We start from the raw sequence: 16699 nt of genomic DNA, 5'->3' as shown, positions 1-16699 counted from the left end.
GACATTGTTAGCTTGACCAGAACAATTTCAATTTAGTAGATGGTGTATAAATTGGATTGGCATGTGATTAACACAGAATGGGAGAAGAATTGGAGACAGTTTCTCTCTGGGAGGTTTGCTATCAGGAGGAGGATGAAGGGCGTTGCAGGGAGGCCATCTGTTTTGTTTTGTTTTGTTTGTTTTTAAGATGAAAACAAATAACACCAGTTTGTAGGCTGAAAGGAATAATCTAGCAGAGGGAGGAAAAGTGATGATGATCTTACAAATGCCCTGAGATCATGGATTTGTTTTTTGGTTTAGCCAGTCTAGGTGAGAATTCCGATACTTGCAACAAAAAGAATTTTCACTAACAGAGTGAGCAATGTCTAGGCATATCTACAAATTTGCTGTTTTATGCCTATTGAGCAGGTATAATTTATAAAAGTACTCTCATTCTGGCTCACATCATAAATTTTATGTACTAGGTTGGATGACAATTTATATAGGCACATGAATTAGTCAGGAACATCAGTTCTGAAGCCATAGATTCCAACCCTGGGCCTGTCACAAGCTGTCATGATGGAAAGATTACTTAATTTCTGTGTTCAAGTTCTTCACATAAAAACAGGGCTATTAATGACACATATGTCATGGTATTGTGCTGACCAAATGAGGTAAAGCACCTACAGAGCTTACAAAAGCACTTGCCAAATATGGTAAGTATTTCATAAATGTTAGGTATTGTTAAATTTGCATGCAATTTGATGCAAATTTCCCCTTTACAGTAAAGAATGTAAACTGCTTGCACATCTGTTTTCCCTATCACACGTATAACCTTAAAGCTAATTAGTTAACATGCGACTGAAAGTGAAATCATTCACAGATGCATTTTATAGTCAGGAAACATGGAAACACAGTATTTAACTGAGATACAAAGGAAATTTAAAAATAAATGTTAATCGAAAATAGAGCTACCATACGATCCAGCAATTGCACGACTAGGTATTTACCCCAAAGATACAAATGTAGGGATCCGAAAGGGTACGTGCACCCCGATGTTTATAGCAGCAATGTCCACAATAGCCAAACTGTGGAAAGAGCCAAGATGTCCATCGACAGATGAATGGATAAAGAAGATGTGATATATATATATATATATATATATATATATATATACACACATATACATACACATATACATATATACACACACACACAATGGAATATTATGCAGTCATCAAAAGGAATGAGATCTTGCCATTTGCAATGACATGGATGGAACTGGAGGGTATTATGCTGAGTGAAGTAAGTCAAACAGAGAAAGACATGTATCATATGACCTCACTGATATGAGGAATTCTTAATCTCAGGAAACAAACTGAGGGTTGCTGGAGTGGGGGGTGGGGTGGGAGGGATGGGGTGACTGGGTGATAGACACTGGGGAGGGTATGTACCCTGGTAAGCGCTGTGAATTGTGCAAGACTGTTGAATCTCAGATCTGTACCTCTGAAACAAATAATGCAATATATGTTAAGAAAAAAAAAAAGAAGAAGAAGATAGCAGGAAGGGAAGAATGAAGGGGGGGAAATCGGAGGGGGAGACGAACCATGAGAGATGATGGACTCTGAAAAACAAACTGAGGGTTCTGGAGGGGAGGGGAGTGGGAGGATGGGTTAGCCTGGTGATGGGTATTAAAGAGGGCACGTTCTGCATGGAGCACTGGGTGTTGTGCACAATCAATGAATCATGGAACACTACATCTAGAACTAGTGATGTAATGTATGGTGATTAACATAACAATAAAAAAATAAAAATAAATAAATGTTTATCGATGGACTGTGTCAAGAGGCTTGGTGTTATGTGTAAATTTATGTGTTAACATGACTGAGCCAAAGGATGGCCAGATATTAGGTCAAACATTATTCTGAGTGTGTCTGTGAAGATGTTTACAGACAAGCCTAACATTTGCATAGGTAGACCGAGTAAAAAGACTGCCCTCTCTAATGTGGGTGCCCTGTATCCAATCAGTTGAAGGCTACATGGATCAAAAAGACTGACTGCTTGAGGGAACCCCCTCTTGCCTGACTGCTTGAGATGGGACATTGCTCTTGTCCTGCCTTTACACTCAAACTGGAAGATCAGAACTTCCTGAGACCTGATCTCAGCGGCTGTTGGACTGCAACTTACACCATCGCCTCTCCTGGTTCTCAGGCCTTTCGGTTTGGACTGGAACTACACCAGAGCTCTCCTGGCTCTCCACCTTGCTGGCACAGATCTTGGTCTTCCTAGACCCCATAATCATCTGAGCCAATTCATTATAATAAATCTCTCTCTCTGTCTAAATATATATATGTATATATATATTTATCAAGGTTTTATATATATAAATATATAACTATATGTGTATAAAACAATGTTTTATATATATGTATAAAACAATGAGGACATTTCCTGGTATATAGAACTATAAATATATATATCTCTCTACATATCTACCCATGCACAAAACAGTATTATATATTTTATATATAAACAATATATATTATATAATATATAGTATATAAACACACATATTATACTTATTTCTTATATTATATATAAATATACAAATATTATATAAAATAAATACATTTTAATATATTTTATATATAAACAATATATCTATAACAAGTTTATCTATTTCTTTTTTTTTTTTTTTTTAGCGCTGGGTACTTTTATTATATAGAACTTAATAATTAACAAAATGATTTCCATTTTCCTGGCACTTTGATACGAGGACTTAATAAAAGAACAATATTAAGAAGCTCCCGCTGTGGAGAAAGAATGAGGTAAGGACTGCAGCCTCAAGGCCTGGCTGCAACTGCTACCTTCTCTCCTCATCAACATGTTCCAGAACAAGAAGCTGATACTAGGCACTCACAAAGTCTTTCCTTCAAAGATTTCAGAGCCCTTTACGAAGCTCCATCTGCGGTATCCAGCACTATTAATCCCATTTAGATGTTCTCCTCCTCATGTAACTGTGTCCCTCACTATCAACAGCTTCGTATAGGTCCTTTGTATTCTCTTGTGTTGCATGTAGATAACCAATATACGCCACGCAAAGTGAAAGGGTTATCAATCCGAAAGCCATTACAGGTTTGTTAGGTTTAATGAAGAGCTCTGGATTCACAGCTCGAAATAAAGTTGTTGTGCGGACCCCTCTGAGCCCTGGGTTTCGAAAGTCTTTCTCTTTGGGTGGTTCCTTTTTAAAGCCAGGAGATTCCGGTGCTGAAGACATCTTCTTGATTAATGATGATTTATTACCTGTCACGAGGTCACCTCCCCTGCGCGTCCTCTCAGCTCTGCCTATTTCTTATATATATATATAAAACAATGGGGACATTTCCTGGTAAGATGTGTGCCATACTTAGTGCGAAGGAGTTGCAAGCTGGACCTGCCCATTCAGTCCCTGCCCTTTAGATAAAGAGGAACATTCAGTTCCAAGGATAACTTACAGGGCAACAATAGACATGCACAGTCAGGGGAATTGCAGATAAGGGCTCTGAGTTAAATTGAAATAAATTATTATGAAAAAGGGTCTGGGGGAAGCTGGGTAGCTCAGTTGGTTAAGCAGTTGACTCTTGGTTTTGGCCCAGGTCATGATCTCAGGGTCCGGGGATCGAGCCCCACGACAGGCGCCACCATCAGTGGGGAGTCTGCTTTAGGATTCTCTCTCTCCCTCTGGCCCTCCCTTCTCTCTCTCTCTAAAATAAATAAATCTTTAAAAAAGAAAAATGGTCTGATGTCAAAGACATTCTTTGAGTCTTCAGAGTCAGACAGACTGGTTCCAACATTCCGTGATCCTAGCTGACTTCCAGAATTCTAGTTTATTAAGTGTGTGTGTGTGTGTGTGTGTGTCTGTAAAACACTTTCTTGATGAGCAATCTTGACAAGTCTTTGCAGACCACTGGGGTTAAGATCTGCCTGTATGATTTTCTGTCCTGAGAGCTAAATATATATATATATATATATCGCCTATTAATTCTGTTCATCTGGAAAACTCTGACTAATACACTTGTGAAGCCACAAGCACTTGTTGAAGTACAACCACATGATGACATGATATAACTCAGTAAAGAGGGGGCGTTATGTTCACAGGATTCAAACAATCAGGGCACAAAAGGTTTTCATAAATAATTAAGTGATGGTTATTAAAGGTTGTGGTTGGTAGAATTCTAAAACTGATCTCCCAAGATTTCCCACCATAATCTCAGATACCATGAATAAGATGAATTATCTTGTGCATATTTGTGTTCAGTTACATGGCTAAAGGGATTTTATAGGTGTAATGAAGGTTACTAAACAATTGACCTTAAATAGAGAGATTATCCAAAAGAGCCTCATCACAGGAGCTCTTTAGAGGCAGACCGTTTTCTCTGGCCAGCAGCAGAAGGGGAAGCAAGAGAGATGTGAAGCACAAGAAGGGTTTGACACACCACTGCTTGCTTGAAGATGGAGAACCACACAAGGAGAAGTACAGGCAGCCTCTAGAATCTGACAGCAGCCCCGACAACATCCTGCACCATGAGTGCTAAATTCCTCCAACCACCTGGATGAGCTGGGAAATAGCTTCCCCTCCAGAGCCTGCTGGTACGATTCCAGCCTAACTGACTCCTTGATTTCAGCCCTTTGAGACCCTAAGCAGAGAACTCACTAGATCCGTGCCACACATCTGACTCACAGCAACTGAAATAATAGATAGGGGTTGATTTAAGATGCTAAATTTGTGGCAATTTGTTGTGCAACAATAGAAAACTGGTATCAGGTATTTATGCTATTAGCATATTGAATCTGTTGTGGTTAAGGTAACTCTGTATTATCCAACTTACTGGAGAGAAGGGGACAGTTTCTGCCCCAGCCATAACCACATGTAGCTCTAAGGTGCAAGTTAAAATAAGCACAGCCAAAGTCACAATGCAGAGAATTCTAATTCTCATGTAGTGAAGATTAATCGCAATATAGAGGCAAGAACGGACAGCTTGAATTGTCACAGTAACCATGAGGACATTTCCCGATAAGATGCGTGCCATACTTAGTGTGAAGGAGTTGCAAGCAGGAGCTGCCCATTCAGTCCCTGCCCTTAAGATAAAGCAGAACATTCAGTTCCAAGGATATCTTACAGGGCAACAACAGAAATGCACAGTCAGGGGAATTGCAGATAAGGGCTCTGAGTTAAATTGAAAAAAATTATTATGAAAAAGGTCCGGGGACACCTGGGTGGCTCAGCTGGTTAAGCAGTTGACTCTTGGTTTTGGCTCAGGTCATGATCTCAAGGTCCTGTGATTGAAAACCCACAACGGGCACCACGATCAGTGGGGAGCCTGCTTTAGGATTCTCTCTCTCCCTCTGCCCCTCCCCCCCCCTCTCTTTCTAAAATCAATAAATCTTTAAAAAAGAAAAAGGGTCAGGTGTCATGGACATTCTTTGAGGCTTTAGAGTCAGACAGACTGGCTCCAACACTCTATAATCCTAGCTGAATTCCAGAATTCTAATTTATTAAATGTGTGTGTGTGTGTGTAAAACACTTCCTTGATGAGCAATCTTGACAAATCTTTACAGACCACTGGGGTTAAGATCTGCCTCTGATTTTCGGTACTAAGACGGCTGGATCAGCTTGAATGATCCCTCTAATCCCAGAGCCTACTAAAGTGTGTGGTACATACAGATTTTGACTTTCATCCCATTGCCTAAGTTCAATAGCTTCCAGGATGAGTGTATTGCGGACCTCCTGCCTCCTAATCCGTGTTGGACTTTCTAATAATCTTTCAGTTTCCGAAATGTCCTCTCAGTGGGAGAAGTTTTGAAATTCCCCTAGGCTTTACAAATACAGAGTGATGAATATACAGAAATCACACCTGTAAAGAAATTGAACTGGAGAAATTAATTAATAAAGAGAAGACTGGTCATGTGATTACTGTTTTGGTGAAAATTATAAATTTCAGGGACATGGGATCACGTCTGTGAGTGCCCAGAGTCTAGAATTTTCAGGTACAGGCATCCACGTTCATAGTCACGAGGACTCAGTTCCCCTGATCTGACTCCTGTTCCTATTGCCTCTGTTCTTCCTCAGTCCAATTCTTTGTCTCCTCTTCCCCTTTCCCCCTCCTGCACTGCAAATGTATCCTGTGGACACTTCTAATTCACAAATTATATTCCGTTTTTGCTTGTTTTCCTGTGAGGCACTTAAGTGCCAGGACCATGATTTGTTCTTTGCACATCCGGTATGAAGCAGACTACAGGACACACGGGAGGCATTGCTGAAGGTTTGCTGAAGTCATCTATTTCATAAAGAAACACTGACAGCAAGAACACCCACTTCCAATGTGCAGGTGGTACAGATGTCTCCTACATCACTACCATATTTGTGGCTTTTGAGGATCAGGTGCCATGTAAGTCCTTCTAGAAGCTAGGAGGTATTGGAGGAATAGAAATCTGGTCCATTTGTCCATGTGCCTCTACATAGCACATAGCATACTTTTCAGCACACAATATGGCTTACAGCAACAATTCCTAGGACTTAGTCATGTATATGCGTTTCCATATCCACCACCCTGACTACAGTGTTATAAACTTGGTATTTCATGGAAAGGAAAAGCATTAGTAGCGAGAGCAAAAGTCTAAAAGTAAATAGGGTGATAACAAAGCAATGGTAGAGAATATTTTAATTTACATTGGATGACTTTCAAAAACACAGGTATTTTTTAAAAAGATTTTATTTATTTATTTGAGAGAGAGAAAGAGAGAGAGCACGAGCACACAGGGGGAGAGAGAGAGGGAGAAGCAGCCCCCGCTGAGCAGGGAACCTGATGTGGGGCTTGATCCCAGGACTCCGGGATCACGACCTGAGCCGAAGGCAGACGCTTAACTGCGTCTGAACCACCCAGGCGCCCCTCATTCTTTTTTTAATGTCAGTATACGCTGGCCAATGCAGGCAATGGATTGTGACAGCAGTCCTAAATCTCAACTCTGCCACTTTCTAGCCATGGGTCAGGGCCAACGTATCTATCCTTCTGGGCCTCAATGTCCTCATCTGTGAAACTGGAATAATGGTACTTATGTCATAGGAATTTTATGAAAGTCATCAGCAAAATATGCAAAATACCTGAAACATGGTAGGCCCTCAAAGAGCTTTTATGATCTCTTCTGATACAGTAGTTAAAAAACAAACAAAAAACCACGTAGGATTCCTCTATGAGGATTTGGGGAATTACATACATCAGGAAGTTCATCCAGAGCAACAAATCTAGGATACTTCTTTTGAGATGTAGGCTGCTAGAAAAAGCTATTTGATCAAAGTTAAGGTGAAGTTCAGAAACTAAGAGTCTCATTGGTATCCTCTACTAGGAGATTTACCACTGGATTTTGAGAGAACTTCTCAAAAAAACACTAATTTTCAAACTTGCCTTGAAATAGGTAACCCAAAAGAAGATGGAAAACAAGAAAAGGAAAAGCTGCCTTCCTATCAATCTCAAATTCCAGAGAATAATGCCTGGCTCAGAACCTTTGGTCATAGCTACTCTACCATGGTGCTCACTAATGTAATGGTGCATCTTTCCAGAACAGGCTGATGTTATTGGGGGGTACTCGAAGCTTTTACTGTGAAAGAAGGAAGGCAGCCATTTTCCTTTTCCCAAATTGATACCAAACATCGGTTGTATGTGCCTTGTTGTCTTTGTCTAAGGAGCCTGTGAAATGTGTGGAACAGCTTGGTGGCCCTGAGAAACCTGTTTTGCCTCTGGGGGAACTGGTCTCATGGTGCCTGGGCCCGTGGGTGCGCAGCGTCATTGACAAGTGAGCGATCTCCCCTCCTGGGGAGGTTTGATGCCTCAGTGGAAGGGAAGGGCTTCCTGCCAAAAACAGGATTCTCACACAAGGAAACCAGCTCTGCAACGAAGGACCCTCCTCAGGATCCACAATCATCAAAAGTCATGAAGGACTGGTAAATAACAATTACTCTATTCCTTCACAAGGACTCCAAACAGTCATCTTTCCTCTGCCGCAGCCAGAATCAGTGTCGAATATATCAACATTGGGCCAAAAGAACAGGGGAAAGATCTCTGGGATGAAGAGCTTCTGAAACGGTGGGAGACAGGATGAGACAGTGGAGAGCTGTTCAGTGGAAAATGGAAGGGGAAGCAGACAGGACTGCTGGGGGCAGGTTAAGCGGGGTCAGCCTACACTGCAGACTTTCTGGGGTGTTGTCATCAATGAGCCCTGAGTTTCCACCTCATGTATCTACCTACCAGCTTTCAGATCCTGGGCAATGTCCACGATGTCCTTGATCTCAATATCCTCCTCCCTTGTGAAATGGGAATGACAGGATTTCCTTGAAGCATTCTTATTAGGACTAAAGGAAACATCGATGAAGAGCCTAGTGTAGGGCCCATCATTATGTGCACTATTACTTCACATGAGCCTCAACATTTATTTCAACCCTGTCAGTAAATTGCTTTCATTTAATCTGTTCGATTATATAACTAGGTTTTATTCCCAAAGATACAGCTTTATTTTAATATATATTATGTAAATTATGGTACAAGTCCTGCACAGATCCAGTCATCAGGTGATGAACGGCTATCCGAAACACCACTCTAAATCCTGTTGTGCAGGAAGAACAGTGCCAGCCCTAGGATGGATCCACAAAAGGGAGTCAGACTTCAGCCCTCAAACATCTCCCAGCTGACTAGCAGAGCTCGCATGGCAGCTGATACATACCTGGTGCTAACACCGACAGCACCTCCTAGAATAAGCGCAGTCTGGAAACAGAATGTTTTCCCTATCAGTGTCACTTTCAAACGATTAACTAATCGATTCAACAGATATGCAGCAATGCCTTTCCACTTGTATCAGAAATTGATCTGGATGGTGGATTGACAAAGACCAAGGAAACATGGTCCTTGCCCTCAAGGGTGTCACAACGCAGCAAAGGAGACAGACAAGTCCATTCCATCAACAGATGTGGTCTGGATGACTACAGTGTGTGCTCAGCTATGTTCTGGGCTGCTTCACATATATCAGTGGGCAAGAGACAAAGATCCCTAAGATCAAGGAGCTTCTATTCAAGCAGGAGTTATGATGGGGGGGGGAGAGAAATAAGAAATAAGCATAACAAAGAAGTAAATAACATAGTCTGGCAGGTGATAATTCAGGCCAAGGTAAAGGGGATCAGGAATATGGGGTGGGGTGGAAAAGGGGAGTGCACTTAGCAATATATAATAGGGGGTGGCGGGGGCTTGTAGACCTTCCTGTGGATTTAGCATTTGACTCTGACACATGAACAGAAGAGCACTAGAAATGGTTTAGGTGCTGAATGAGAAGTATGTACGGGGACAATGTCAGTGAAAAGGAGAGACACAGCAGTCAGGGAACTAGAGGGAGTGACCAAAGAAGCAGAAGAAATCAAGGAGTGCTGCCTCTTGGAGAGAATGGAAGCACTCACCTGGACTTGAGATCCACTGAGCTTTGTGTTCACACCCTGGGTTGCACAGCTCTACCATGACTCACAAAATCACAAAAGTAAAAGGCCTGTAGTCACCCTGTGATTCACTCATTACTCAAAGGGAAAAACTGGAGACATACTCTTTGCTCTGATCACTTTGTATTGGGGAAGATTTTACTGAATTATCTAGTATAGATGCCCTACGGAGCCAGTTCTATGATGGAGGGAAAAACAGAGTATCTAAGATACACAAAGCAACGAATTGGGGGGACATGTGCAGAGTGATTTGAAAGACACAACCCACCCCACTTCTGCAAGTGAAAAGATATACGCAGATGCCTCTGTTCACCCATCTTTCATTTTATATCACTACTAAACCATTAACAGGTACAATAATCACTGGCCGTTGATCCATGGAGTTTCCGTCATACTCTTACACTCAAACAATATATTTTGAATCCTTCCTGGACACCAAGTTCCAGGCACTGGGCTGACTCAGGGAGAATAAGCATGTTTCAGGCTGGCGCCAGGCCTTTGACTGACTTACTTGCTTACAAACATGCTGGCCAATCATTACAGAGCTCCTTGATTCGAGCGACGACAGAACTAGCGTCAAGGGATCCTGGAAAAGAAAAAATGAGGGGGGTAACTGAGTCCTAGTGTACGGGGAGCGTGAGCACCCATGGTCAGGAAAGCCTTTTCAGGCGAGGGGAGGTTAATGAGGTGGGTACTTGTAGAATCCCCATGTTACAGAGGAGAAATAATACAGTCAGAGATATTCCCTTGCTTCAGGCTGCAGAACTACTCGAGAGCGCCAGATTGAAATCCTAGGTCATGTGGTTTGCAAAACACCGTATTTTCTCTCATTGACTACGACTAAAATCACTTCACCTGACTGTTTCCCTTTACTAGATCCTGAAATCCTCTCAGGTATGTTGCAGTCACTCTCCCGAAAGCTGGTTCCAGCTGTGAGTGCTAAAAGGCTCTGGGAAGTTCTGTAACATTCTCTATCCCAGGTAACAGCTGTCTGGAGAGCTCCTCTCTCTTAGAATTGTAATCCACCATCTCACCTAAGTCAGGTGCTCGACGTCCCACGAAGATGCTTCTAATGTCACTGCGCTGTCACTTTCCAATCTGCCTATTCCTGCCTACTCTAGAAAAAAGGCAGAAACATGTATCAGACTTGCTGGTCTCACAGCAGTTCCCCTCAGCATTAGAACATTCCACAGAAGCTATGTTCTCCTGGTGCCTGGGTCTTCCCGGTAGTAAAAAAAAAAAAAAAATGAGAAAGGAAGACGTCTGTACCACAGGAATGGCATGTACCGTGCATGTCAGCAACTCTCAACATACACGACATGTCTCAGAGAGAAAGGAAGAGGATTACCTTTGGAGTCCCACAGACCAAGGTGTGAACCTCAGCTCCCTCACTTACTGTCTTACTTAAGCACATCTCAGCCTGTTTCTTAATCTGTTGAAGGGGATTCTGATACTCATTGTTCAGGTTTGTTGGTAGGTAAATATTAAGTGCGTAAAACCAATCAGACCATCAATAGCTCAAAATCAATGCCTAGAGTGATGACAAAACAGAATAACTTCTCTACTGCATCACTTAATTCCATTTTATGTGTGCAGAAGATACTGAACTTCGCGTTCTCAAGTAACATGCCCAGGTGACACACTTGACTGATGGCCGTGAGCTAGGCACTCAGGTGTTCTTTTCACTAGATTGTAAGGAGAAGAACATCCAGACGGAAAATACCTTTCTTTGAACCCAGTGACTCTTAGCAAATGAACACCTTACGTAACAAGTCAACTCTGAACATCATTCAAAAAAAAAAACTGACACAACAAACCATAGCTCTTGATAAAAATAATCCTTTTGACAAGACACGGCGATGTTGGGAGAGCACAGGCTGTAGAGACATGAAGACCTGAAATCATATACAAACTCCACTCTAAGTCTTCTCTTCGATGAACTGCAAATAGTAACCTCCTCGTTAAGACTTAATGGGCTGTTAAACAGGATGCAGGGATCAATACAGGCCTTGGCACACAGACTCTACTGGCCAAATACCTCATGTCTTAACCTCATCCCTTCCCTTAAGACTCCAGGGAAAGTCCACAGTCAACCTTTGCAAGCAGAGGTTACATTTCTGCCATGAACAGTTATTTTCTCGCTCTCCCATTTTTGGTTGGATTTTGATGGGTGGCAGTGACCGGTTGTGCCAGCCAGTTTTTGATGCACAACAAACCACCCAAAATGTAGTGACTCTAAGCAACCAATTCTTTTGCTCACAATTCTGCAGGACAATAATCTCAGCTGGGCTTAGCTGAGAGGTCCTTTTGCTGTTCTCAGAAGGCTTGCTTATGCATCTGTAGTCAGTGCCCCTGGCTCTGCTCTGGGGGCTGGATGGTCCACGACAGTCTCACCCACATTTCTGGCAATTGGTTCACTGTCAGCTGTGGTGGAGGGGATGCATGGGCCCTGGGTCTCTCATCATCCACCTAACCCACGCTTCTTCACATGGTTGTTCTCTTGTGTCAAGAGCAGCAAGAGAGGGCAAACCCTGGTGTGCAAGCACTTTTCAATTCTCTGCTTGCTTCACACTTGCTAGTGTTCCAGTGAACAAAGCAATTCCATCGCCAAGGGCAATGTGGGAGGAGATACAGGCAGGCACAGTGCAAAATACAGTTGTTACTGTAACAGTCGACTGTTACAGTAGTTTGTGAAATGACCCCGTTCTTCATTAGAGAAATACTTAACTATGGGTGAACCAGACAGGAGAATGAATGCCAGTCTCTCAAAAATGACTTTTACTCTTCCGTAGAAAAAGTCATAGCTATCTTGCCCTGTTATCAGTCTACCAGGTGAATAATAAAATTATTTTATGAAATTCTGCCAAAAAAGACCAGTTTGAAATTTCCCTGGCATTGTACCATACCTGTAAATTGTGGATCCCCTCATCCAGAAATGTGCCATGATTCTGCCAGCAGGAATCCAGCCCGCACCTCTTTCCGTATCATGATGTTGCTATTCCTCTCCCTTCCAAAGAATATGCCCCCAGCAGAGACCTACTGCATAGGCATCATCTGATGGGGAAGTGATGGCCTAGACTGGGAAGCGTCCCCTCTGGTAAGACGAGGACAAACTCCGTGCTAACTGGAGACTTGTGATGTGGCTGGGGCCTGGTTGGGCCACTCCTCCCCGCAGTCACCAGCCCCACTTCCCAGCCTTGCTAGAGTTCCTTTTGATTCATCCAAGCCATCTTTCCAAGCTGAGTCCGAGCTCTATCATTTTCGACTCCAATGTCCTAACTATATTGTTCAGGATCCCTTGGTATTTTATTTACTGTGTGGTGGTTGATATTGCTACTGTGGAGGCCATCATTCCCCCATTATATTTTCTATGTGATTACTGCTGGCATTGCTGCTTTAACTATTAACACTTCCTTCTACCATTGAAGGGAATTCATTTTTACTCATTTCTTAGGCTTTTCCCAAGAAGATAGTCATATCATTTGGAAATAATGAAAATTTTGTCTTCTTTACTAAAACAATGCTTTTTTTTCTCTTTACAATCTCCTTACACCGGAAAGACCATCTAAAGCAAAAGTTAGTAATACTGGTGATAATAGGTACATTTGCCTAGATCCTGATTGTAATGGAATTTTTTCTAGTCGTTTAACATCATTTGTGTATTTGTATATTAGACACACTGAGGAATACAGCCTGTAAATATCTACGTTCCTACTTTGTTTTTAATTGCAGGCTGTCACATTCCATCAACTGTTCTTTGATCATCCATATACCATTAAAATATGGTCAACACTAGTAGTATCTCTAGTGGTTGAAGTCATTCTCTTTATGTCTCCACTTTATCATTTTCTTCTTATGCAACCCACACATTTTCGTCCTATTATCCTCTAGATATTGCACGTGTCTGTTGCCACTGGGAACAGGATCGTTTTTATGAGCTATTCTGGGTAGACATGGAGGAGAGCAGACCCTGGGAAGCTGATCTCACTTGTTATTTAAGAATTGGGCTGTTGGGGCACCTGGGTGCCTCTAGTCGGTTAAGTGTCCGACTCTTGATTTTGGCTCAGGTCATGATCTCAGGGTCTCATGGGGCTCTGCACTGGGCGTGGAACCTGCTTAAGATTCTCTCTCTCTCCCTCCCTCTGCCCCCCCCTTCCCGCTCACATGCTCTCCTTCTCCCTCCCTCCCTCTCTCTCTCTAAAAAAAAAAAAAAAAGTCCTTTGCACTTACATTTCAGATTCCACTTCCCTTTGATGAGGGATTATTTCACTGGAAAAGGGGTTTTCATGATCCTGGTTGCTTGATGCCAGCAGAGGGCCTGTGGGGAAGAGAGAGACAAAGATGCCTAGGCTGCAGTATGGCAAAAGTTAGGGGACATCAGAGGTCTTCTCTATAAGGCTACTGTTAGAGCAGGGAAACAGTAAGAAAAAATGAAAAGGTGAGGGAAGGCTTTTGCTTGTTAACTTTTTGGCTGTGATGGGCCACGTCCTGGCCAAGAGGACAGCATGACCAAACAGAGAGGTGGTGAGAGAGCACCAAGTGGCCTTGCTGGAGTCCCACACCAGGAGCCTCATGAGAAACATGAAGGGATTTCTATAGGCATGTCTTCCAAAACCCGAAGCAGTACCTACCAATGAGAAAGAGAGAGAAGGGTGGAAGTGTGTGGAGGGTGAAGATTGTTGGGACTTCGTAAAAGGCAACCTGGGTAGGTTCTGCAGCTGTTGGGTGAATAGGACTCCAAGTGCCAAGGGCTGAAAGAAGTAGGCGAGAAGTTTACTCTAGGAAACTGAGGAACAGAGGTTAGGTAAGAGGTCAATAGGAGTTCAAGAGAAGTGTTAAGTTATGGGCTGTGCCAACATGCCCAGCAAGGCCAAGAACCTGCCACCCCGAATCAAGGAAACCTCATTTAAAATGGAGTTGGGTGGCTAGCTGGGGGACCTCTCATGCCCTTCCACTGCAGTTAACTGCAGACCCCAACAAGGACAAAGGGTGCCTGGCATTCCCCCCAGGAAGCAGCTTACTTTCCTACTCCAGCAGGAGGAAGGAAGAATTTCTCCTCGCCCAGCAACAAGCTCAGCCAACAGGAAAATACCACAACGGGGCCCATGAGAAAAACGTCAGCACCTCGAACTGTCGCTCTCCTCCAATGGACATTTCCTTCACAGCAATCTCCCCCAACTGCCTCCTTTTCCCTAGAGAAGAAGTTCCTCTGGTCTGATCTCCAGACTGGCCTATGGGGTGCCATACTTTGCCTGCCCCAAACTGCAATTCCTCTGCTACACCCAAATCAACCCATTTTGCTGATAAACTATAACCGGCTGTTTCACCTTTTAGGTGGACAAACCTGTTCAAGAACTAAAAGCAAAGATTAGGTACCGTTTTGCCAAGAATACTGAGGATCATTTCGACAACCCCGGGCCCTCCTAAACATAAGGCGGTAGCATTCATTATGGGCAATGATGATGCCCTCGACCTTACCGCCTGTAAAATAAGGGTATGTGTTTCGTACAACCTGCCGGGGAGGATGAGGAGAAAGGTCTGGCCACGCCACAGCCAAGTGCACCTCAAGGGCCCACGTGGAAGCGATCTTGGCCCCGGTCACAACGCGGGAATTGACCTCCGCGGGGAAAGACATTTCCAGCCTGGGAAGTGCGGGGCGCCTGCGCAGTGGGCCCAAGGCGCCGCGCGCGCTGCGGGAGCCGCGAGACCCCCGCCCCCGCCCCTCGCCCTGCAACGTGAACGCGCACGTGAATCGGGAGGCGGACGCGGACGCGGACGCGCACGCGAATGCGCCTCACCTCGCTCAACCCCCGGCCGGCGGCTGAGGGAGGGAGGCGCGCGCGGGAGCCGCGGGTGGGCGGTGTGCGGAGCGGCGGACCCGCTGGCGGCGGCGGCGGCGGCGGCGGCGGCGCGCGGGGGCGGAGGGGAGGCAGCGGGGCGGGCGCGGGGGCGGCGGCGCCTCGGCCACTCAGGCGGCTGCGTTCGGGACCCTCCAGCCCGCACGAGGGACGAACTGACTGACGTACCTCGCCCGCCCCCGCCCCCGCCTCATCTTCCCCTGGGCTCCCGGGGCTCCCGGGGCTCACTCCTGGAGCGCCTTCTCTCCCTGCACCTCTCCTCGGCCCTTTCTCTCCCAGGCACCTCAGGCGGCGGCGGCGGCGGCAACCGCGACCCCAGCAGCAGCAGTAGCAGCAGCGGCAGCGGCAGCGGCAGCAGCGAGCGGCGAGAGCTGGCGGCCTCTGAGAGGATGAAGTGCAAGCCGAACCAGACGCGCACCTACGACCCGGAGGGGTTCAAGAAGCGGGCGGCGTGCCTTTGCTTCCGGAGCGAGCGCGAGGACGAGGTGCTGTTAGTGAGTAGCAGTCGGTACCCGGACCGCTGGATCGTGCCGGGCGGGGGCGTGGAGCCCGAGGAGGAGCCGGGCGGTGCGGCAGTCCGAGAGGTGTACGAAGAGGCGGGAGTCAAGGGGAAGTTAGGCCGGCTCCTGGGCATTTTCGAACAGAACCAAGACCGCAAGCACAGAACCTACGTGTACGTACTGACTGTCACTGAGATTCTGGAGGATTGGGAAGATTCGGTTAGCATTGGGAGGAAGCGAGAGTGGTTCAAGATCGAAGATGCGATCAAGGTTCTCCAGTGCCACAAGCCCGTGCACGCCGAATATCTGGAAAAACTAAAGCTGGGCGGTTCCCCAACCAATGGAAACTCCGTGGCCCCGTCGGTGCCACCGAGCGACCCCTAGTACGTACCGCTCCTGCACAGACTTCTGCTTTCCGCCTACCTTAGAATAAATAGTGCCCGGAGCACCTCTCGCTCCTCGTGCGGTCTCACGGGGAGGAGGGGGGCTTCTTTTGTTTCCTTGGCAGACCTCTGAATCACGCTTGCAAACTGTCTCAGCTGCCAGGCACTGTTTTCAGACAATTTGCACGTTTTTCAGATGCTTTGAAAAGCGCTGCGTGGTAGCACTGTAACAGATTTCGGTAATCCTAAACCACATGGGTTTTGGGGTTTTTTTTAAGGTGCCTTAAGTGCTTGCCCAGCCTTTAGCGTGCGTGTACGTACACGTTGTGGTTTGTTTTATTACATTGCACACACGTGTGTGTGTGTGTGCACGTGTGCGTTTTGGTACCAATCTTGTGGTTTGTTTTGTAGTTGAACACCTTTAAAATCTGAACATCTTGGTTGTTGCGTGGCTTCTTTAATTTT

At 44.9% G+C, this 16699-nt stretch overlaps 2 protein-coding genes across 2 annotated transcripts; one reads left to right on the top strand and one right to left on the bottom strand.

Annotated features, from left to right (window-relative positions):
• Positions 1-2689: 2689 nt before the first annotated feature.
• LOC117998457 (small integral membrane protein 8) lies at positions 2690-3287 on the bottom strand. The gene has a single exon (XM_034987229.1). The coding sequence runs from the start codon at positions 3254-3256 to the stop codon at positions 2963-2965; it is 294 nt and encodes a 97-aa protein (XP_034843120.1). The 5' UTR covers positions 3257-3287; the 3' UTR covers positions 2690-2962.
• Positions 3288-15538: 12251 nt separating this feature from the next.
• LOC117998456 (diphosphoinositol polyphosphate phosphohydrolase 3-beta) lies at positions 15539-16235 on the top strand. Its single transcript, XM_034987228.1, has one exon. The coding sequence runs from the start codon at positions 15741-15743 to the stop codon at positions 16233-16235; it is 495 nt and encodes a 164-aa protein (XP_034843119.1). The 5' UTR covers positions 15539-15740.
• Positions 16236-16699: the final 464 nt, after the last annotated feature.

Source organism: Mirounga leonina, unplaced genomic scaffold (genome assembly GCF_011800145.1).
Source record: "Mirounga leonina isolate KUSES-001 unplaced genomic scaffold, KU_Mleo_1.0 Mir_414, whole genome shotgun sequence".
Lineage (NCBI taxonomy): Eukaryota > Metazoa > Chordata > Mammalia > Carnivora > Phocidae > Mirounga > Mirounga leonina.
Note: the sequence above shows the minus strand (reverse complement) of the source record. Positions and strands in the feature narration are given on the sequence as shown.